General features: G+C 38.1%; 1 protein-coding gene across 2 annotated transcripts; it reads left to right on the top strand.

Moving 5' to 3' along the window:
* Positions 1 to 1,397: 1,397 nt before the first annotated feature.
* On the top strand, positions 1,398 to 23,151 carry znf362a (zinc finger protein 362a). Of its 2 annotated transcripts, none has more exons than XM_041783214.1 (9): positions 1,398 to 1,754; positions 8,346 to 8,409; positions 10,407 to 10,611; positions 11,189 to 11,314; positions 16,162 to 16,489; positions 16,832 to 17,056; positions 19,464 to 19,542; positions 19,674 to 19,832; positions 21,799 to 23,151. In XM_041783214.1, exons 2-9 carry the CDS (start codon positions 8,347 to 8,349, stop codon positions 21,916 to 21,918), a joined length of 1,305 nt encoding a protein of 434 aa, XP_041639148.1. In that variant the 5' UTR covers positions 1,398 to 1,754; position 8,346; the 3' UTR covers positions 21,919 to 23,151. The 2 variants fall into 2 exon arrangements, with proteins under 2 accessions (XP_041639148.1, XP_041639147.1); XM_041783213.1 differs by having other exon boundaries at positions 1,399 to 1,754; positions 10,374 to 10,611.
* Positions 23,152 to 23,509: the final 358 nt, after the last annotated feature.

Genomic DNA, 23,509 nt, shown 5'->3' with positions numbered 1-23,509 from the left:
CTACCATTACACTATAACAAAAGAACACTCCAAGCAACTCAGAGGAACGATTCTTGAAAAGTATAAGACAGGGGATGGATACAAAAAATTTCCAAGGCACCAAACATCCCCCAGAGTTCAGTTATATCTATCATCAAGGAATGGAAGGAATATGGAACATGTGTAAATCTGCCTAGATCAGGCTGTCCTCACAAACTGAGTGACCGTGTAAGAAGGAGACTAGTCAGAGCGGCCACCAAGACACTGTGACTACTCTGAAGAAGTTTCAAGCTTCATCAGCTGAGATGAGAGAGACTCTGCATATAGCAATGTTGCCCGGGTTCTTCACCAGTCAAAGCTTAGGGATGAGTGGCAAAATGAAAGCCACTGTTCAAGAAAAAACATTAAATCTTGGCTAAAGTTTGCCGAAAGGCATGTGGGAGACTCCGTGGTCAAGTGGGAGAAAGTTCTTTGGTCTAATGAGACCAAAACAATGCTTTATAGCCATCAGACAAGATGCTATGTTTGTCAGACACTAAACACTGTACATCAAGACAAACACACCGTCCCCACTGTGAAGCATGGTGGTGGCAGCATCATGCTGTTGGGGTGCTTCTTTTCAACCAGTCCTGGAAAGCTTGAAAAAGTAGAGGCTAAAATGAATGCAGTAAAATGCAGGAAAATCCTGGAGAACAATCTTATGCAGGAGAACTATGGTTTGAGAGAAAATTAATTTTCATGCAAGACAATGACCCAAAGTTTACAGCGAAAGCTACACAGAAGTGGTTTAAAGACAACAAGGTGAATGTTCTGGTGTGGCCTAGTCAAAGCCCAGACCCTATTCCAATAGAGAATGAGTCCTTTTGCAACCTGACAGAGCTTGAGTAGTTTTGCAAAGATTAAAGTGAAATTATCCTGTCTAGATATGCAAGCCTGATTGAGGCCTATCCACACAGACTCAGTGCTCTACTAGATACTGACTTGAAGGGCATCACTTTGCAGAAATATGTTTTTACTTTGGCATTAAAGAGGATTTTTTTTGTCAGAAAAGCCAAAATATGTTGACCATGAATGAGCTGTAAAATCAATAAAAGAGCAAAAAATCCAAGGGGGTTAATACTTTTTATAGGCACTATAATCCAGTTAGAATCAATGCATGTCATCAGTGCACCATCCCTATTTTTGCAGCCTGGAGCCGACCTGCTCACCTCTACCTAAACCTGTGAAAGTGTGGCAGCAGTGCCACCTCCTGCTGAGCTCAGCACAGAGCACATTAGCAGCCTGTCATGCTGCTGAGAGAGGATTATGATTTACAGTACATGACCGAGCTGACCCGAGGAGGCAGCTCGAGGAAGATGACACCTGTATGTGAGAAATCATTCTCTCTCTACGCTTGGAGCATGCAAATCAAACCGCTTTATTTGGCTTTATCTGACGCCGTTGCTTTTCATGATAGACGTCACAGAAAGGAGGACCACACACGTGCAGTGATAATGTAACACCACAGCTGTAACTGAGCAGGAAAATTGTACAAAAATTAACTTCCCATGCGTATTCATGCCACTGCAGCGCGCACGCGACCGCAACATCTGCAGGAAAATAGCCAGCGATTAAACGAGAAACCAAAAAAAATGGGTTAAAAATCAGTTTGTGTCCCTCGCCTGCAGCACCCAGAAGTGAACAGCAGGCGACCCGGAAGGTTTGAAGTCCGATTGAGAGCGAGCAGAAAGAAGAGTCCAATCCTGTATAAAATATTTCTTCTCTCGCTGCTTCAGGTATGTCTGCCGCTCGATGAAAAACCTTTCCCTCCTTTTTGCTCTTTTTCTCTCACATGCACCTTTTCCCTGTGTCGCTTCTTCGTCACCCTTTCTATTTAAGTCACGCAAAAGTTGCGTTAAAACGACTGTTTGCAGCGCAGAGGTGTTAAAAGATTTCTTCTAGCATCGTGCAAATAAAAGCTCTCATTACGCGCCAGTCTTCACGTCGACATTTGGATTTATGGCTCAGCAGCTGCAGAGCATTCAGCTTCAGCCTGATCATTATTGTAGGAAGTGTCAGGCTTTTTTTCTCCTAAAGCCGGGCTATTCAAACCTGCAAATCAAAGTAAACAATCGTTCGTACGCCTTATGCAAATAAGCCTCATCCCGACGCATCGCCAAAGCGTTTCAATGCATCAGGAGAATCAGCTCCTTATAATATTCGGATCTGCAGAATATGGCGTCCACTGCTTATAAAAATAAGACTGGGCTGCCATTTTTGTTTTCCTTTTGTCTGAAATTTTTTAATAAACTGTCTGAGAATGTGGGAGAGGCGGCGGACAGAGCGAGGCGCTGCAGAGGACAAGATGATGCTCTCATTTACACCTTGTTTAAACATCTGCTGCTCTTTCTGTCTCTATGAAAGAATACATTTGCACAGCAGGAACACAGGGAGGGAAAAGTTAACCCTAACTTTAGTTTCAGACCTACACTTGTATTTCTGCTGGTGATCTTGATCAGATTCTGCTTTGTTACACTAAAGCTCATTTCTGCAGAAGGTGTGCTTCCTGCACAGAACACTGAAAACCGTCCGCATGGAGGTTTTTACTGCAAACGTGGTTAAAGTTATAGTCGAATTCAACTTCAAACAATGAAAGCATTGCCAAAACACACCGTGCAGTTGTTGAATGATGACTAAATGTCTATGGCATCATTTATAAGCTGTGAGAATCCCCCACAGATCTTGTACTCTTAAGCCATTACTAAGAGTCTCTTATCCACCAAGTCTGTCAATGTGTTTATAAGGGAATGAAATATGATCCAAGTATGAAGGCACACAAGTTATGCAGAGATTTTCACAATCTGATGACAAGAAGTCCTCCTCATTGTCTTGAATTGGTCACAGGTGTTGGTGAGTGACTTTAAATTCAGCCATCAGCTTCACTTCTATAACTCGTCAACATTAACTTTATAATAATGAGTGAAGCTGCTGCATGAAAGATACATAATAAATAAAGGAAAAAAAACATTTGTCAATTAACAGGCTGATCTGTTATTTTGAACTATCATGCTTTTCTTTGGTATACATTGCTAGACAATTACTAATAATATGATTATTTATAAGACAGAGCAATAAAGTCATATAACCTTGTGACTGGGATATTAAAAAAGGCAAAATTCCCAAACAATTAAAAAAGTAATACATACATGTACAGACATGTGCATAAGTTTTAGCCATGTAGGATGCTTCAGATTTATCACAGGGTCTGATGTGCCACAAACCAGGGCTGGAAAGAGGGAATGGGGTGGGTTTAGTCAAGTCCAATACATGAAGATGCTTGGCGTTGCTCGGGAGCCAAGGTCAGGCTTGACGGCATCACTTTTGTTTGGGCCCTTTTCATCTCTGATTTTACAACTGGTGACCTCCAGCTGTTTTCAGGTCTGTGGTGGATCCACGGCACCACTGTGGGCTCGTGGCAACCATACTACCCACCCAGACTGTACCCTAGGCCAGTGGTTCCTAAAGTGGGGGTCAGGACCCCCCCGGGGATTCCCTAGATGCCTTCCAAAAATCGAAGAGCATTTTTACATGATTTCAAATTGTATATTTTACACAGTATTGAAAAAAAACATGCATGAAATAGGTAGGATTTATGCTCAAATCAAAGAATTCTTTTAAAAACGCACTTAAAATGCAAGTAAGTTTTGAATGTGCATGGCTGTGTGCAACTAAACTCCAACCACCTCCTGGTTCTGTATGGTCCCTAGTCTCTGATACCACTATTTAAGGGTCATGGGCTGAAAATTTTGGGAACCCCTTCTAGGGCTGGGCAGTTAATTGAAAATTAGATAAAATCGCAATATGGCCTGCTGCAATTTTCAAATCGCAGAAGCTGCAATATTTCTTTAACCTGAAATCTGTGACAAAATGCCAGTTTTTAAACTTTTTTGAGAGATGTTCTGCATTACATATCATGCAATCATTCATGTGCCATTTTTTTTGGAATAGTCTACTAAAAAATCCTAGTTACTTCATTTCTGTACGTTTTTCTATTAAATATGAGAATTAAATAAAAATTATCACCCTCCCTTCAATACTAAAATTCATCTTCAATTTGCAATCGAGTCAAAATCATCACAATTAGATATTTATTTTTTAAATTGTTCAGCCCTTGCTTACTCTAATATTGTGTTGGTTAAAATATAGAATGATTTATTGCTTTTGTCTTTCGGAAAATACATAAGATGAGGAACTAAACAAATAATTGCATATAAAATCGCAATCACATTACTGGGGAAAAAAATTGCTTTTAGATTATTTTCCCAAATCATTCACCTCTAACCCCTACCCTAAGCAATGCTCAGTCACATCTACCACTTTCTCTGCCCTTAAAGGGTGGTCCGTTAGATTAGTTTCCCATGCCCCGGGTAATATGCAAGGACATACAGAGCATAACCAGGGCCCTCAAGCAGGATTATTCCCCATTAGGTGCCTTGATTAAGCCCCAGTTTTTGGCCCAAACATGCCTTAAAGTTCTGCACAGTACTGTAGATTAATCAGCTGTCCAATAAAGCCTTAAAGAGGAGTGTTGAGGACGTATCAGCATCAGAAACAAAAGTTTACCTCTCCTTAAACTGCCATATTTAGGCAATTCTGCTGCATTTGTACATGAAAATATCCAGTCTAATATAATTTAGCACCTAATAAAGCATATTTAAAAACAGTAAGTTGACCAAAGTTCTGTACATTTAAAAATGAAAACCCAAAACCCAAGGAAACACAAGGCCAATTTAAAAAACAACAATGAATAAATGATTAAAAAAAATAAAAACATTTAGACCTATACAAAATGAGAGGCCATCTCCTAATCAGAGCTTGGGTAATAAAGAGGGAATAAAGGTCTATCTTAAAGCTGGATGTTAAAACAAACAGTGTGGGGACAGTCGAACATGTCGGGGGTAGGGTGTTCCAGAAGAAGGCTTGGTCACCTCTGAGCATCAACCTTGACCTTTGGACAGTCAGAAGCAACTGATGGGCAGTTCTGAGTGTCCTTAATAATATATGGGTTTTAAAAGAAACTTAACAAAACATCTCCAGTAAAAGTTGTCCTAAAGTCCAAGAACTCCCCATCTCAACTCCCCAGATTGTGAGGGAATGGAGGAACTCAGAAAATTAGCTTTTACTAAAATATGGCCTAACTTTATGGCACTGCTTAGGACGTGTGTGAAGTAGAGTGGTGGTTCTCAACTTATGCTGTTTTGACCTTAGATGGAACCAAATATGTGACAGACAGGACAACACCTACACGTTTTTAAGGTGGACCATTGCAGAAGCCCTAGGAGGACATGAATGTGTTCATCTTATTTTACTACCTTTCCCCTTAATAACATCTACAGTTTGGTTGTATTCTAGGAACTGGAGAAATTCACAACTTATCAGCTTTGTTATGCAAAGATAATAAGATAAATTAGAGAGACTGAATAAACAGCATTGAAAATTATTCTGAGCATGTTTAATAAAGTAAATAAAATAATAATCTGACACATAAAGAAAGCATTATGCAGTATAAGACTGTCAGAACTTAAAGACTTGGTTTATGCATACAAGAAGGTTTCAAGACAGTCTGGCTGCAAGGCTGTGGATTTTAAGAAGTGCCATAATTTGCCAGTACAACATATATCCTGTTTTAGATTTTATTTAAATTCAGTTTTATTCATCAGCGATGTCTGGCAGTTACATTTATGAAATAACTACATTGCAAACATAACAAGCAATAAGCAATATTTCTTAAATAAACCAGAGAAAAAGGTCAGAGGTCTAACCCAGGGGTAAATTATGTATAGACCCATTTTAGAAGTAGATACACAAATGGTAGCTTGCTTGGTTAGCTGTAGCTAAAGCTAATATAGCTACGCTAGCTACATAGTTAGCATGACTATATAAGCCAATGTAGCCAGGTTAGCTTTAGCTATGTGAGCTTAAGCTCACATAGCTAAAGCTAACATGCCTACTAAAGCTATATAGATAACTCAGCTATGTAGCTTAAACAGCTAACATTAGCATCATAGCTTTATTCGTATATGTCCATGAGCTAAGTAAGCTATATAAATAGCGCAGCTATGTAGCTTAAGCAGCTAACATTAGCATCATAGCTTTATTCGTATATGTCCATATGCTAAGTAAGCTATATAAATAGCACAGCTATGTAGCTTAAACAGCTAACATTAGCATCATAGCTTTATTCGTATATGTCCATGAGCTAAGTAAGCTATATAAATAGCACAGCTATGTAGCTTAAGCAGCTAACATTGGCATCATAGCTTTATTCGTATATGTCCATGAGCTAAGTAAGCTATATAAATAATGCAGCTATGTAGCTTAAGCAGCTTACATTAGCATCATAACTTCATTAGTATTTGACCATGAGCTTAGTGAGCCTTAGCTTTAACTCTGCTATCCACGTAGCTCTGTTATCTACATAGCTTTAACAGCTTACATAGCTACATCATTTATGATGTTTTCATGGATGATAAGCTTTTTTCCTGTACGCAAACTTTTTATAGTTTTTTAAAATAATTTTAAAGTTTTTGTAATTAGTTTTGCAGATCAGGTTTTAACTTTTAACTTAGGTATCCTATCCTTACCCTAAACTAGCTGAGTGTTTAATCTGATTTTATTTTGAAAGCCTTGTTGTGTATTTCCCTTCTGATGAAAGCAGCATCGCACAGTAACAATCTGCAAGAGGGGGGTGTCTGCTACGGTATACAGCCAGACTGTCTTGAAGGTTTTGGAAGAAGTTCACACTTATTTAACCCCTCCTCTTCTCCAGAAGTCACTGATTATTAATCACCCTGCTCCCTAATTGTTATTAATAATAGTTAGGTGCACATTTGCGACCCACTTTTGGGTTCCGACCCACCAGTTGAGAACCACAGCTGTAGCTCACCTCTCTGCCATGAATCATTTTCTGTAAAGATCATCAAATCAAAAATGACACAAAGATGTCCAGCAGCAGTGAAACTCCTGATCCTGCTCCCCTGAGGCAGAGCAAGCCTTCAGGAAGTGAAACTGATCCCCACTGGCATCATTAGAGAAATATTCAGTGGGGTTTACTGTATGCCTGCACCCCTGAACGTATCATTTTTTGTTTTTCTTGGCTTGCAGACGTGGACTGTGTTATGCTTCTGCTAAGCCAAACAGACTTAGGAATGGTAAAGTGTGCCAAAGCACGCAAAGTAAAATGTTTTATAAAAAGAACTTGAGAGAAGAGAAGAAGAAAGGCAGCTCTCCCTGTAGTGAAATTGAGGTTTTTGTCCCATACTGCTAATACACCTTGTGTTTGTTGTCACAGATGCTGTAAATTCAAATTTCGTTACTTCACTTAATCCATGATCATCATGTGTAGTTGGATCACTGACCTTGCTATTCATTCAGGTCCTGCTTCACTCCAGTGTTTCTCCCATTTCCCATCAGACTCTCGACCAGCCGGGGCCCCATGTGTGCAGAGAGGGATAGAGATTAGCATCTAAGCCCCATCACTTGTAACATTTCTGTTTTCTCTGATAATAACCGTCCTGGAAAGTTCCCTAACTAGCTGTTGAAATCACGTGAGAGCTTATCTCTCAGGCAGCATGCCCATCATGAAGGCCTGTGGTTTGAAGTCTGGAGAAAAAGCTGCCATCACTCAACAAACTTCATCCACTGTGATAAAGTGAAGGTTTGGAGAACGTGTTAAAACACAAAGTTCTCCTCTAGTCTTTAAGAGTAAATCATCACAAGACTGAGACAAGTTTAAGAGTGGAAAAGTCAGCTGCTGTTTGGGTGGAGCGTGACTGGGGCATGTTTCTAACAAATATTTTCAACTGTAACAACAGAGCTTCACAAAATTTTACCAGAGGCAGTTTTAAGAACATCTAAAAATGATGGTTTATGAACTCAATTAAGCAGGAAGACGATAAACAAGTGAAGAAGAACAGCAGTATTTTTACACACAGTCTCTCCTATTTTGTATTGAAATTATGAAAGAGTATGTTATAATATTTGATTGCAGGATCCCTATTGGGATTGTATCAGGATCCTTTTTATGACCATTTTGGTCGCTACTTTCCAGTATAACCAAACTAATCTCTCCATTTAGACAATGTATCCCTAAAAAACAATAACAGAGCATGGCTCCATGACTCTGAGTGTTGGAGATCAATGCAAGAAAAAATAAACGACTTACCTATTCAACCTGTTATGACACCTCAGCAAGAAGCAGTCTTCCTTTAAGGGATCTATTGAGTTAAAAGGCTGACTGACTTGTACCTTATACAACCAGTTTATTTCTGATGTTTGGAGGGAGAAGCTCTCACCTTGTTTATGACCCTTGTGCTTGTTCATTTCAGGATGGCTGAACCCCGCTTTAACAATCCGTATTTCTGGCCTCCACCTCCTGCCATGCCCAGCCAGGTGAGTTACTCTGGTATTTTCTTGTGTTTACACGGATTAACTCCAGGGGACGTTGACAAAGTACTGCACATTTTTTAGGAAAAGGTTTCCTGATTTTGTTTGTCGTAAAACTTAAATGACATCTTTATTTAAATATTAAGCTGCAGAAACCTACAAAGCATAGCAAATTAGAATATGTAATTATCTTATCCCAGTAATTATTCAGTATTTTAAACTGATGTTTTGGTCTACCAATAAAGGCATGTGTCATTTTTTGGAAGATTTAGGGATGACTCTCTAAGGATTTTTTTCCCATCTTTGACAGCGAGAAGCTAGCTGTTTCCCCGTTTATAGTCTTTGTGCTTGGATATTAAAGGGGCATATTGGTATTTTTGAAGTTGAGTTGTATGAGGAATTTGCAGAGGTGGAAAAATTACCAGACTGTTGTACTCAAGTTAAAGTACAGTTACTCTGGTTAAAATGTACTTGAATAGAAGTAAAAGTACTCGTCTACAAATCTACCCAAGTTAAATTAAGATTTTACCATGTGATAATGTATAAGAGAAACTAGTATAGATCTCCTGTTTTAACAACAGAGAAAACTAGGAGGGGAAGCCCAGACCTGTATCACTGACAAACATTTATTCTTCATATTAAACAAGCAGGCTTAACTTCACCCTTTTTGTCACTGATTTACATAAATCAAATATATAAAAGATGAAGCTGCATACAGTGTATCCAGAAAGTATTCAGACCGCCTTCAATTTCTTCAGTTTTGTTGTTTTGCAGCCTGAGGCTATAATTGTTTAAATTCAGTATTTTCTCACATTAATCTGCACTCAGTAACCCGTCATGACAAAGTGAAAAAGACTTTTAGAAATTATTTCAAATTTATCAAAAAGAGGCCTTGAGTCTTTTTGATTATGATGCAACAAGCTTTGCAGACCTGGATTGGGAGATTTTCTGCCATTCTTCACAAATCCTCTCAAACTCAGTCAGGTTGGAAGGGGACTGTTGGTGGACAGACATTTTCGGGTCTCTCCAGAGATGTTCGATAGGGTTCAGGCCAGCGCTCTGGCTGGGCCACTCTAAGACATTCACAAAGTTGTCCCTAAGCCACTCCTGTGTTGTCTTGGCTGTGTGCTTATGGTCACTGCAATGTTGGAAGGTTAACCTTCAGCCTAGTCATAATCTAAATACAAACCAGGTTTTCACTGAGGATATCTCTGTACTTTGCTCAATTTATTTTTCCCTCAACCAGTTTCCCAATCCCCGCTGCTCATCCCTACAGCATGATGCTGCCACCACCATGCTGCATTGTTGGGGTGGTATTGGGCAGGTGATGAGCACTGCCCGGTTTCCTCCAGGCATAACATTTAGAGGCCAAACTGTTCAATCCTGGTTCCATCAGACCAGAGAATCTTGTTTCACACAGTCTGACAGTCCTAAAGCTTTTTTGCAAACAAGTAGTTTCTTTGGCCTCATATTTGGTTTTTGCTCTGATATGCATTGTCTGCTGTAAATTGATTGTTCAGTTAATTTAATTTATCATAGGTGGACTCCAATAAAGGCGTAGAAACATTACGATCAAGACAACGGGGGAACACGAAAATTACAAGTGTTGATGCAAAGAGTCTGAACATAACAAAATTGATAAAAGTGAAGAGGATCTGAATACTGAATGCACTGTATGTCATAAAATATTCTGAGAAAATAATCTAGATTGTTTATACTCATTTCCTACTGACCTTGTATTGGTAGAATCAGTTCTGGTTTAGGCTTAGACCATAAAATGTCATGGGGTCATAAGTAGATGTTAATGTTGGAAATCCCTGGCTTTACTTAGCCCTCAGCTTACCTGTACTGTGGGAGTTTTGACTACAATGTCATATATCAGCCACTAGAGGGCACCATCGCCTCATAAAATGACATTCACTGAACTGATGGCTGTTTTCTTGTCACAAATATCATTTCCTGCCTGTCAGCTGGATAACCTAGTCTTGATCAATAAAATCAAGGAGCAGCTGATGGCAGAGAAGATCAGAGCGCCACATCTGCCCGCTGCCTCAGCCCCTTCCTCCCAGCAGCCCTTACTGCCCCCCCACAGCCAGGCGGAAGGCAGCCAGCTCGGGATGTCCAAAGCTCAGCAGATGCCAGTACTCCACAGCCCATCACAGCCTGACATTGCCCTGCACGCACGCCCTGCCTCCAGCTCTGTCACAGGTAGTCTGAGTCCACAACATCCTCCACTGACTTCACTTTATAATGACCCTGCAATAGTGTTAAGATTCAGCTCCATATCAGAAGCAGTTTAGGTTTTTTTATTCACTAAAGGTAGCAACTGCTGTGTCCCACACAGCCAATATGCTCTCAGGTGCCATGAGGTGTGGAGGAAGGGAGTGAAGGAGAGAGACAAGGTAGCAGACTTAAATCACAGGAGCTCAATGGAATGTGAATTTGTGCTAATTCACTGATGAATTCTGATTATTTAAAAAATAAGAATAAAGATAAAATAATTACCTCGACATTTAAAACAGCAGTTAATAGTGACATTTCATAATTGCCTCACTGCCAGTGATCAACTTTGCAAGCTCAGCATTGACGTCAGTCTGACAGGAAGTCAAATCAGTGTGAACAACACATGAATGTGAAGGTTGTTGAAATTCTTACACAGTGAACGTAATGAGCATATTTTTTTCCGGAGTCTTAATATCACAACCATAGCGTTTTTGAAATTAAGACACTGTTGATCAGGAGGATGAAAAAATCAATTCTTGAATCTTTTCGATTATGTTTCCAGGTCGTATTCTGGGAGATGTAAATTTAAATCTTGATGACAAGGCAGCTATCAAAGCCAGAGGATTATGGGAAGACTGGCATCTGCGTCAACTGATAGACCATCCCTCCAGGACCAATCATGTCTCAGGTAAAAACACAGAGCACTTTGTCATCTTTATCTATCGCTTGTACTAGAAGTATCTGTACATTTTTTATCCTCTGTTCTGCTCCTTTAAGTCGAAGGTTGACGTAATAATTTAATGTCTATGCTTTGAAGATACGTCTTCTAATGTTTGTATTAAAATAGCCTGCTGCCTTATCATTATTTTATAATATTAAGAACTGGAGTTGATTTATACATTTCAGTAAATTTACTGAGACTAAAGATTCAAGGTTTACATTGTTAACTGTGTTCAACTTAAACACAGTTACAGTATTTTGCTTCAACCCTTGCTTTGGTTTTCTTCTCGGTAACCTCAGTCTTGAAATGAGACAAAGGCACGTTAAGAACAGGAAGTGTTGGTGTGAAAAACAGAAGAACAAGCTCATAAAACCACAAACTTGACTGCCACATTTCACCACCTTATGTCTATGAGATGTCTGCTGGTTATCCTCTGTCTTTGCCATCCTACCTTTCTCTTCACATATTATGTCATTTGTTTTTTAAGTCAAAATTAATGTTCTTTAATTGCAACATAAACCATGCCAATATAAATATTATCTCATCCTATGTCCACCTGTCCTTGTATGCCATTTTACTAAAGTGATAGAAATACTTGCCAGTTCATTAATCGCCTTTCCAAGTTGCAAATACAATGCATTTCTTAAAATACTGTGAAAATTTCCCACTGTTTCAATTTAGTAAAAAGTCATTTTCTCCATATTTCCACAGTCAGTTACAAGTTTTGCATTCCTGCCTTTTTGCTGGCTGCTTTTAATATTGTTATCAGGTATTTACCTTACAGTTTGTTTGGTAAAAAAGCTTTAAAGCTTCAGAATTGGCTTTTACTTTCCCTGAGTACAAGGAAAGTCATTTTTATTTGACTCCTTTTTGTTGATGCTTTCAGTGTGCTGCACAAATATTAAAATGGTAGAAATAGCAGGTCTTAATTATACACAAAGCAACTGTAGAAATCAAGACCCCAAATGACCAGCAATCATGGTTGTATGATTAATCACAGTATCACCTTTATCAGAATATGAACATTTGGGGAATGGTCCAGCCAGAGAGAACAAACAAAGAGGCTACTCATTTTTAAACTGCAGCTAAGTACTTTATATTATCAATTTATCTGTTTACAAAAGTTGCAACCCAACAATCAAAAACAATCAGAAATCTACCAAATTTATTTATGCAAATTCTGGAGAACACATCCATTTCAATTGGCCAATCAGCCATAGCACCTGCATTAGCACCTAATCACATAGACGCGCTCACATTCTTTCAAGTATACAGTCACACGGTGCAGGGGAGGAGACAGAGCTGCACATTATGCAGTTAAGTTGACAGTTTCGTGTCCAAAATGCTTTTTGGATTATTTGGAATTAGGAGAAAATATTACTCACATGTATTGTGAATAAACATTAAGGAACCAGAAAGTAAAACTAAAAGCTTTAGCAATTATGCTGTTTTTTTTCCTATATAGCATTTTTATAGTCTATTCAATATTTAAAAAAATAAAGTATGTATCAAGTACATATCAACCATCTTTTCTGCTTATAGTTGATTTTTATTTCATATAAGATAAACGCTGATAAGTTGTATTCAGCCTTATAAAAGGCTTGTTGCCGCCACTTTTATGCCTCTGATTGATTATGGTGATGTTTTATGCATGTATCTGCTCAATACCTTAAATCTTTGGTAACTGTATATCATGGGGAACTGAGGTTCATAACGAATCTTAAATCCTTAACACATCGTTGTACTCTATATTATCAAGTTGGGTAGCCTTCATTGACCACTCATAGGTTAAATCATTAGCATATCCTCATTGAGAAGGCCTGTGTCCATCATGCTTGTGTGATTTTTATATGTGAGTTCAGAACCTGCTGCAGGAAAATTAATGTCTGGGGGGGTTGGTCTCCGTAAATTGTTGTTAAAGTAGATTAAAGGTCTGAAGATTAAAGATGCACCAGGTTGTAGATGTTTTGATTGATGACTTTCTGCTCTATGACTCATGAGTGTTCATCTGTGTTTGTAGTGTTTTTATGTTAATATTTCATGTTTTTAAGTGTGTTAAACGTGCTGCTGTCTGTCGCAGCACTCCTGTAAATGAGATTCTTCATCTCAATGAGGGTTTCCTGTTTGAATAAATTCAAATAAATAATAAATAATACAACACGTCTTTGTTGTGATAAAATAGCAGTTTTTAACATTTTAGTCCACCTTGTTTTCTCTGATGTTTATCTTTGTACCCATATACTGATTTGCAATCCCATACCTCTGATTTTTATACCCCATTCAAAAAATGAATTTAACCAGTGGACTGAATCGAAAGAACTGGTCATTCAGATTTACAGGGAAAAAGGTACTCTTTATTCACATATAACTAAAAAACTGGAAGGTTTGGCAAGTCTGAGATGCAACTACAAATCACTTTTACCTGCAGTGTAAACATAAAGACATATGCTATATTGCTGTATACGCTATAAGTATTCACTCACCTGCCTTGCCACGCATATGAACTTAAGTGACATCCCATTCTTAATCCATAGGGAAGGCTTTCCCCAAGGTTTAGGAGTGTGTTTATGGGAATTTTTGACCATTCTTCCAGAAGCACATTTGTTAGGTCGCACACTGATGTTGGATGAGAAGGCCTGGCTCTAAGTCTCCACTCTAACTCAACCCAAAGGTGTTCTATTGGGTTGGGGTCAGGACTCTGTGCAGGCCAGTCATGTTCATTCACACCAAACTCTCTCATCCATGTCTTTATGGGCCTTGCTTTGTCCACTGGTGCACAGTCATGTTGGAACAGGAAGGGGCCATCCCCAAACTGTTCCCACAAAGTTGGGAGCATGGAATTGTCCAAAATCTCTTGGTATGCTGAAGCATTCAGAGTTCCTTTCACTGGAACTAAGGGGCCAAGCCCAGCTCCTGAAAAACAACCCCACACCATAATCCCCCTCCACCAAACGTTACACTTGGCACAGTGCAGTCAGACAAGTACCGTTCTCCTGGCAACCACCAAACCCAGACATGTCCATCAGATTGCCAGATGGAGAAGCGCAATTGGTCACTCCAAAGAACACGTCTCCACTGCTCTAGAATCCAGTGGCGGCATGCTTTACACCACTGCATCCAACGCTTTGCATTGCACTTGGTGATGTATGACTTGGATGCAGCTGCTCAGCCATGGAAACCCATTCCATGAAGCTCTCTACACACTGTTCTTGAGCTAATCTGAAGGCCACATGAAGTTTGGAGGTCTGTAGCATTGACTCTGCAGAAAGTTGGCGACCTCTGAGCACTATGCACCTGAGCATCCGCTGACCCCACTCCGTCATTTTATGTGGCCTACCCCTTCATGGCTGAGTTGCTGTCATTCTCAGTCGCTTCCACTTTGTTATAATACCACTGACGGTTGACTGTGGAATATTTAGGAGCAAGAAAATTTCACGACTGGACTTGTTGCACAGGTGGAATCCCATCACAGGACCACGCTGGAATTCCTGAGAGCGACTCATTCTTTCACAAATGTTTGTAGAAACAGTCTGCATGTCTAGGTGCTTGATTTTATATACCTGTGGCGATGGAAGTGATTGGAACACCTGATTTCAATTAATTGGATGGGTGAGTGAATACTTGAGGCAATATAGTGTGTGTATATATATATATATATACAGTGTTTAACAAATTTATTAGACCACCTGTCGTATTTGTCTCAGACCCCATCTAGCATCATGAAGTGCTTTAATGTGGACTCTCATTTTCCGTAAGCTGTCCACATTTTACCATTTTGAACAGGAATGAGGGATTTCAGACTGAATTCACCTTTTTATACCCAAATTTGAGCCGACTCACTGAGCTTCTCTGAGAGGTCAGAAATTAATCATGCATAACATTCAACCACTAAAACTAATTTTTCTGTTCAGGAATGCAAGTAAATAACTATAATTTGACATATTAATCAAGAAATAATAATGTGCTTTACTTTTTTTTCAGGTTTTTTTGTAAATCAGTAAATTTGAAAATTCATGGATAACAATAATAATTATATTTTAGCATTAAAAATATCATTTTGGTTAAAGAGCTTCTACATATTGGTGTATTAACCATTGCAGAAACATAAAAATGATTTTGGTAATTACCAATGCTGTTAATTTAGGGCAGCTGTAGCATAAACCTTACTTTGGGTGGGAGTCTAATAAATTTGTTAAGCACTGTGTGTATATATATATCTATATTTATAGCTATATATCTATATCTATATCTATATCTATATCTATATCTATATATCTGATAAATAACTCAAATAAAATAAAGCTATTTTTTCACATAAAATGAAATTTACTGATTGTAGGTAATAAATTAACATGGTTATAAACAGGTTATACAACCTGTGTTTCAAATCCTTGTTAATAATCTCCTATGCTGCCTCTTTTATGTTTTAGATCTGAAAAGTGTATTATTGGTGTTGGGCCAAACCTCCTTTTTCCAAAAATCACCACTTTTCAGAAAATGTAAAAAAAAAAAACATTGTATTTTTCAATTTACTCAACACTGGATGTTCATAGTCAGCATGTTTTTGATACTTTTTGCCACTTTAAAATTGGTTAAAACCCCTGTCGGATAAAGGGTAGCCAATAGCACTGATTTATGAGAAAAAATTAAATCATAAAAATGGAGATACAAGATTTTGGCCTGACATCAGTGAGTGTGTTATCCTCTCTATCATTATATTTCAATTTTTATTGTCTTTCTGCTATGTATTCTATGTAAATTTTATTACAAAACTTAAGACATCACATCCTCGTCTTCACCTATGTGCCCATCAGGTGTGGCGCTGGCGTCCAGAACAGGCAACCTCAACACCTCAGAGATCATCACCCCCACTACGCCCACCTCAAGCAGCCACAGCCGGCTGGGTGGAGCCCCCACGCCTCACCTCATCTCAGGGTTAGCCTGCAGCCACAGCATGGAGCCTGGGAAAAACAACGGGGGCCTGGTGGGGCTCCTCGGTCCTCCACCAAAGGAAGAACGGGGGCGCAAGAAGATCAAGGCTGAGAATGGGTCTTCACTTTTGGTGGTGCCCTACCCGATCCTTGCCTCGGGACACGACCAGTCATGTGTTTCTATCACCACCAAAGAAGGAAAAACCTACAGGTATTAAGGACTATTTCACATCACTACTGGTCTTTCCTTTAATAATAATTGCTCTAAATAGAATTATTTATAGGATAATGGGTCCATTATTTTTTTTCATTGCTGTTAAAGCATTTTTGAATTGTGGTTGAAATGTTTCAGCATTGTTACAAACAAACTTGAAATGCTGACAAACATGCAAGAAGTAAAGGCTTCAATCTCTCAAATCTTAAACCTCACTCTGTCAGAACCAGAAGTGGTTAACATTAAGGCCCCTGTGGTTTTGCTCAGTTGCTCACTGCATGTTTTGTGCATCCTCCTGTCAAACTCTGTTTCCTTTTTGTGTGCCTCCTCTGTTTTCAGGTGTAAAGTTTGTCCCCTGACCTTCTTCTCCAAGTCAGACATGCAGATTCACTCTAAAACCCACACAGAAGCAAAGGCTCATAAGTGTCCTCACTGCAGCAAGTCTTTTGCTAATGCATCGTACCTAGCCCAGCATCTGCGCATACACTTGGGCCTCAAACCTTACCGCTGCTCGTACTGTGAGAAGTGTTTTCGGCAGCTTTCCCATCTGCAGCAGCACACCAGGTTTGATCCCTTCAGCTTCATAACAGCACTTATCTTTTTGACCTCATAAAGTATTAAACTATGACAAGCATTAGCACCCTGTCCTCCAGCATTACATACTTTATATTGACAGCTGAAAGTAGCTCTGTTTGGATTTTTAGTCATAATTTGTATATTTATTTTATAAACCATTTATTAGAACATTTTTACAGATTTTTCCTTCAATATTTATATACAATTCAATAATTCTCTTTTTAAAAAGGGTAAGTTTACTAAAATTATTAAAATCCTGCCTTTTCCCTTCATTTTTACTCTCCTTGTTGTGTTTTCCATGTCCAAATTGGGTATGCATGATTTTGGCTATTTCCTATGTCCAATACACCAGTATTTACAAATTCATTCTAGCAGATACACTTACTGACACTGATGTACATGTAATAAAACTCCAGTCCTCAAATCACAAATTAAAATTAGAGGAATAACAATAAAACTCCACAAACATATTTTTGACTACTGCTGACAATTACAGCCGATATGGGCTGACTTTTACAGTTGATATAGGCAGATATTTACTGCTAACAGGAAAATATTTACAGCTGATATTGGCCAAAATTTTCAGATGATAAAGGCCAAAAACTTTCAGCTTATAAAGCTCATATTTACCATTATTATAGGTTAATATGTACAGCCAATATAGGCTAATTTTTACAGCCGATATAGGCTAATATTTACGGCAGATATAGGTAGAGAATTACAGCCAATATATGCTGACATTTACAGCTGTTATAGGCTGAAATTTACAGTTGATACAGGCAAAAAAAATTCAGCTGATACAGGCCAATGTTTTCAGCTGATATTAACCAATATTTACAGCCGATATAAGCCAATATTTACAACTGATATCAGATGATATTTTCAACCTATATTGGCCGATATTTACAGCTAATGTAAGCTGATATTTACAGTTGATATTGGCTGATATTTATGCAGCTCAGTTAGGCTGATATTTACTGCTGAAATAGGCAGATATTTACAGCTGATATAGGCTGATATTTACACTTAATATAGGCCAATATTTACAGCTGTCAAAGGTTGATATTTACAGCCGATACAGACCGATATATACAACTGATAAAGGCTGGTATTTACAGCCAATATAGATAGATATTTACAGCTTAAATAAGCCGATTTTTGCAAGTGAAATGGGCCAATATTTGCAGTTGATATATGTAGGTCGTTATTCACTGCTAATAAAGGCCAATATTTATTGTTGATACAGGTGGATATTTACAGCTGATTAAGGGCGATATTTACAGTTGAAATAGGCTGATATTTAATTTACAATCAACATATTATATCACTCCTGCATTCACATGTTGATGTGTCCTTGGGCAAGACACTTTACCCCAATTTGCTGCCACTACGGCGTTAGTGGTGTGAAAATAGGTATGGAAGTGTCAAATGGGATTAGTTACTACTGATGGCCACTTCAGAGCCCTTATAGGCCAATATATCAGATTATATAAGCATATACTTACAGCTAATATTTACTGAAATTTACAGTTGATACATCAGAAGTTTTCATATCTGCTGATAAGATTAACAACTTTTTAGCTTGTGTCTGCTGATACAGGTAGCATTTCAAGTATATTGTGCATCCCTAATCAAGATATGTTGAGAATTAGCCTTTTTGCTTTTCTCATGTACCATTTCATAGCCAAAGAAAAAGATACTATAAAAAACTATATTGCAATATGTAAAATACCCTCCAATTATACAGATTATACGGAGGAATTTTATTACACTTACTCCTCTCACTCACTCCAAGTGGAACATTTTGAAATTGAACTTTTTATTTCTGTCATTTTATGTACAGTACCTAATGTTATCTTGGGATTCTGTACAAAAAGGGCATGTCTACACTGTGCTCTTAGTTATATTATTTACATAAACCTCACATTAATCCACCCTTAGCATATGCCTGTGCAACATTTAGCAATTTTGAAGTCCTTTTAACTGGGGGAAATCTAAACCAGACTCATGTTGATCAGTCTTCTGTTAAAGCTGTGTCGGGTGTGAGAGGTTAGAGGGAGATGCAGAGACAAATAAACAGTTACAACAATGAATAATATACTGCAAATGTATGGCTATGTGATTGTAATACCATTATTAATAATAGTAATATGTGTAGTTAGGTATGTTCATACAGTAACTTCATAAATGCCTTGCCAGCATGTCTTGCTTACTCTCACAGCTAGCTCTTTATATGTAACTGTATGCAAAATCATCACACTGGAAACAAAATTTCGATGTTAAGTCTGCAAAACAAGTGATTTAGACAGCTGTTGCTTGGGTTTTTACAGTAATACTGAAAGGAGTTCAGGCTCACTGTAGCACCCGAGCTACAGTATTTGTTTTTCTATTTCAGAATCCACACAGGAGAACGACCTTACAAATGTGCCCATCCCGGATGTGAAAAAGCTTTTACTCAGTTGTCTAATCTGCAGGTAAACATTAATTCCTCTCCTTCCTCCACCTGTTTTACCACCTCCATCCTCAGCCTAGAGAGATATGTGACTAAGTTTTGTCTTTGTGTGTGTGTTTTTTTTTTTTTTTTTATGGTTTTCCCTGCTTGAAGTCTCACCAGCGGCAGCACAACAAGGACAAGCCGTTCAAATGTTCCAACTGTTTCCGTGCCTACTCAGACTCTGCCTCGCTGCAGATCCACCTGTCTGCACATGCCATCAAAAACGCCAAGGCCTACTGCTGCAGCATGTGCGGCCGGGCGTACACCTCGGTGAGTAAGGAATCCAAGTCGAGAATACTGTAAATATTTATCAAACAGCAGCAAGAAATAAGGCGTTCTATTTGCATATGCAAGAACTGCTTTTTCACAAAATCTTCAGGCTGAGCTGCATGGGTGAACAACAGATTGAATGTAACAGCTCTGTATACCAAACTGTTTGAGTACAGGGGGAGCGGGAAGGCACTACACACAGCATGCTTCAAAATCACGAGTCAGTTAACCGAATTCATTATATTTTCTGGCAAATCTGGCCCACAATCCCAGTCAAATGCTCTGCTTTCTTTGGATCGTGACATGATGCGTTTCTTTTGAGATCTTGTAGCCTACTTCACTTTGTCTGACAGTTTCTATTTAAGTGATTTCTTGATTCAACAAATCTGGCGGTAATCAGACCTGGGTGTGGTTAGTGAAATTGAACTCAACTTTCCAAGAACTGTGGCTAATCACAGTTTACTCATGATTTAACAAGGGGGGCAATTACTTTTTTCACATAGGGCCAGATAGGTTTGGATTTATTTCCCCTTAATAAATAAAATCATCATTTAGAAACTGCATTTTGTATTTACTTGGATTGTTTTTGTGAGACACTAAAATTGGTTTGATGATCCTTAATATTTAAGTGTGATAAATATGCAAAAAAAACTGGGAATCGGAAAGGGGGAAAAATACTTTTTTACAGCACTGTACGTTAAGACATCCAGAGCACTACCGGGGTTGAGTGAGGCCTCAATTTTTGTTCCAAACATGACTAAAAGTTCTGCACAGTACTGTAAGTCAAAGTCTTACAGTAAAACTTGTAAAAGTTTGTTAAAATAAATTAGTTGTGTTAACTTAAAAATCCAACAAAGCTGTTTCAGCTCAATTTTTCTAAATTGATGCAACACATTTTTACTTTTAATTAAATAGTACTCTATCATCTTGTGTATATTTTGGCAGTGTTCTTAAATTATTTGACAATCATCAGTTAATCTGTAGAGTTTTCCCAGAATGCCTTTGGGCATTAGACACTTTGCACCATTAGTGAGAGAGGAGCAGCGTCAGTGTAGCATCATGGAAGGGCACTTGTGTTTCTTCCTGTGCACCTTTTAGTCATTGTTACTAAAATTAGTCTTCCTTTGGTGGCATGAATGTTAAAAATGAAAGTATCTGAAAGAAAAAAGTGAAAATGGCAGATGATGTGAAACACAGCTTTACAACAAGCTATGAAAACAAGCTGTAATCAGTTGGATTCAAACAAAATTTTTCCACAGCTTAGTTAAACTCAAAAAAGTTATGTCTGAGTAAAACTGATTTGATAGAAGTAACAAATACTATGTTTCCTTGAGTATAACTTACATTTTTAAGGTAATCAGTTTCTTCTTATATTCTGTGTTCTGTTCATTTATTGGTGTTCACGGTGTACTTGTGAGTGCAATATCTCAAAAATTCTTTGAGGGTTTTTTCAAACTTTGCACATGTGCTAGCTACTTGAGGAAGAAGTGATTAGACTCTGGAGGTCAAAGGTCAAGGTCATTAGACGTCATGGGACAGCCTTTGCATTGACATTGTACCACAGAAAACATCTTGACCCTTTTTCTCCACCAACCACTGTACTTTTACTGTCCAGAGGACATATCATTAGTATTTGACTTCTTTTTTAATATATATTTCATTTTTCATAAATATAAAATTGAAACCTGAGCAGGCCTTAGCGCATGAACTGTTAATGTTGCACTTTAGACAATACAGTATGTTAAGAGGATGTTTAAAAGTTCTAAAGAAAGAAGATACTTTTTTTTTGTGGTGTTTGTTTTATTTGCCGTACCAAAAATGTACTGAGTCTTGACATCAATCCCGAGAACTGAACTGAACTGAACTTATCTAAAATTTTTGTGTACCGTTTACACCCCTGGAAATATGGACAATCCTAAATAGGAAAGATTTAGATATAAACATTTTTGTTTTTCTTTTCTCTTAGGAGACGTACCTTATGAAGCACATGTCCAAACACACACTAGTGGAACACGTCGTATCCCATCACTCCCCTCTGCAAAGGACAGATTCTCCCACCATCCCTATACGGATTTCCCTCATCTGAGCTCCTCTTTTAAAATGGTCCCAGAGTGATATCTGCGCTCCATCCATGAACTTTTATCCCACAGGCGTGTTCCAAAAATCACGCCAGATTGTTCAAGCATCTTCTGAGGAGGTGCTTTTTTAACAAGTATTTCCTCTGTTCCTTATTGCTGACCAGATAGTATTATCGGGGACATCCAAAGATGACTTCTCAGCACTTTCAGGCCTGAAAATGATGGGCCTTAAAATTTCTTTTTCTACATGACTTCACAGGAAATAAAAAAGTATTGCTCCAGGCAGCTACATGGGAAATCTTTTTGCATTAAAACAGATTAAGTTGTTGTTTCTTTTATACTGTTTTTATTTACTTTACCAACTTCTTTGCAAAAAAAAAGCTTCAGAGATGGTCTTCCATTAGCTGGGTTGCAAAGTGAGCATAAAGGTGAATGCTTATATAAAGTGTATTCATGTATACCGTGCTACTTTCTATGTATGTGTTTGCAATGTTTCACCTGTCACGTGGCTTTAATGCACATAGAGATCATAAAACAACATTTTTATTTTCTCACCAAGTTGCCGACATCACCCTAACCTCATTTTAAAGATGGATCTACAGTTTCTTCTACCTATATTACTTTATGTTATGAATTATGTTCATTATCTTCAAGACTATTGTTTTGTTAAAGGTTTGATTCTGTTACAGATGTGTTTTTATATAAACAAATCCTCACCAAACACTGACACGAGCAAGAGTCTGAAGGCATGCACTGTAAGGAGAGGAAGTGATAAAAACACAACAGGCTTTTGTAAAAAAAATAAAATTGTTTTCTTTTTTCTTTTGCTTTAATGTCATGACATTCATCATGATTTGGTTTTTATAAAATACTGAGTGATTTCTTTGCCTGTGTCTCTGGCACCTGTGCAAATAAATAGGACTGAACTATAACATCCACTGAGCTGCTGCCACACGAACAGATGTGTTTTCTGGTTATCTGTGTCATCAAATGTCAAACTAAAGCCTCATGTCATTTTTCTGTTGCTTTATTAATGAACACTTGCCATTTTATATGCATTTAAGCCTTAACTTTGTTACAACTCTTGGGTCCAGGTTGTTGTGTCAGCACTTTTCAGTTGCCCTTGATGTCATTATAGCATGATGAATATAAATATATGCTGTAAATAAACTATGTTAACTGTCAAACTGTTTTCTAATAAATAATTCTATCATTTCAAGAAAAAGAGATATATGATACGACTCTCTTTGTTTCTCACTTTATTGTTGGCCATTATTTTTGAGGATGATGTTTTGTTAGCCTGTGTAAAGCCTTACATGGTTGGGTATGAGAAAAAGAAAGTATTTGTTGAGAGGGAGGCTGTGGTCCAAATAAAGTATAATGAGTTGTGGGCTGAGGTAGGAAGTTGAGAAATAAACATGAGCTCTAACAAAAAGCCAACTTCAGCCCCTGAAGACTACAGCTTTGAGTGTGCAGATGGCTAAAGTGACATAGAATAATAAAGTGAAATAAAAGAAACATCAGAACGGTATTACAAAAATGTGTTTATTAGGGTGTTTTTTTTATTCATTTAATGATAAGCAATTCATTTGGGGATTC

Source organism: Cheilinus undulatus, linkage group 3 (assembly GCF_018320785.1).
Source record: "Cheilinus undulatus linkage group 3, ASM1832078v1, whole genome shotgun sequence".
In the NCBI taxonomy this organism is placed as follows: domain Eukaryota; kingdom Metazoa; phylum Chordata; class Actinopteri; order Labriformes; family Labridae; genus Cheilinus; species Cheilinus undulatus.
This window is presented reverse-complemented; position numbering and strand designations above follow the sequence as displayed.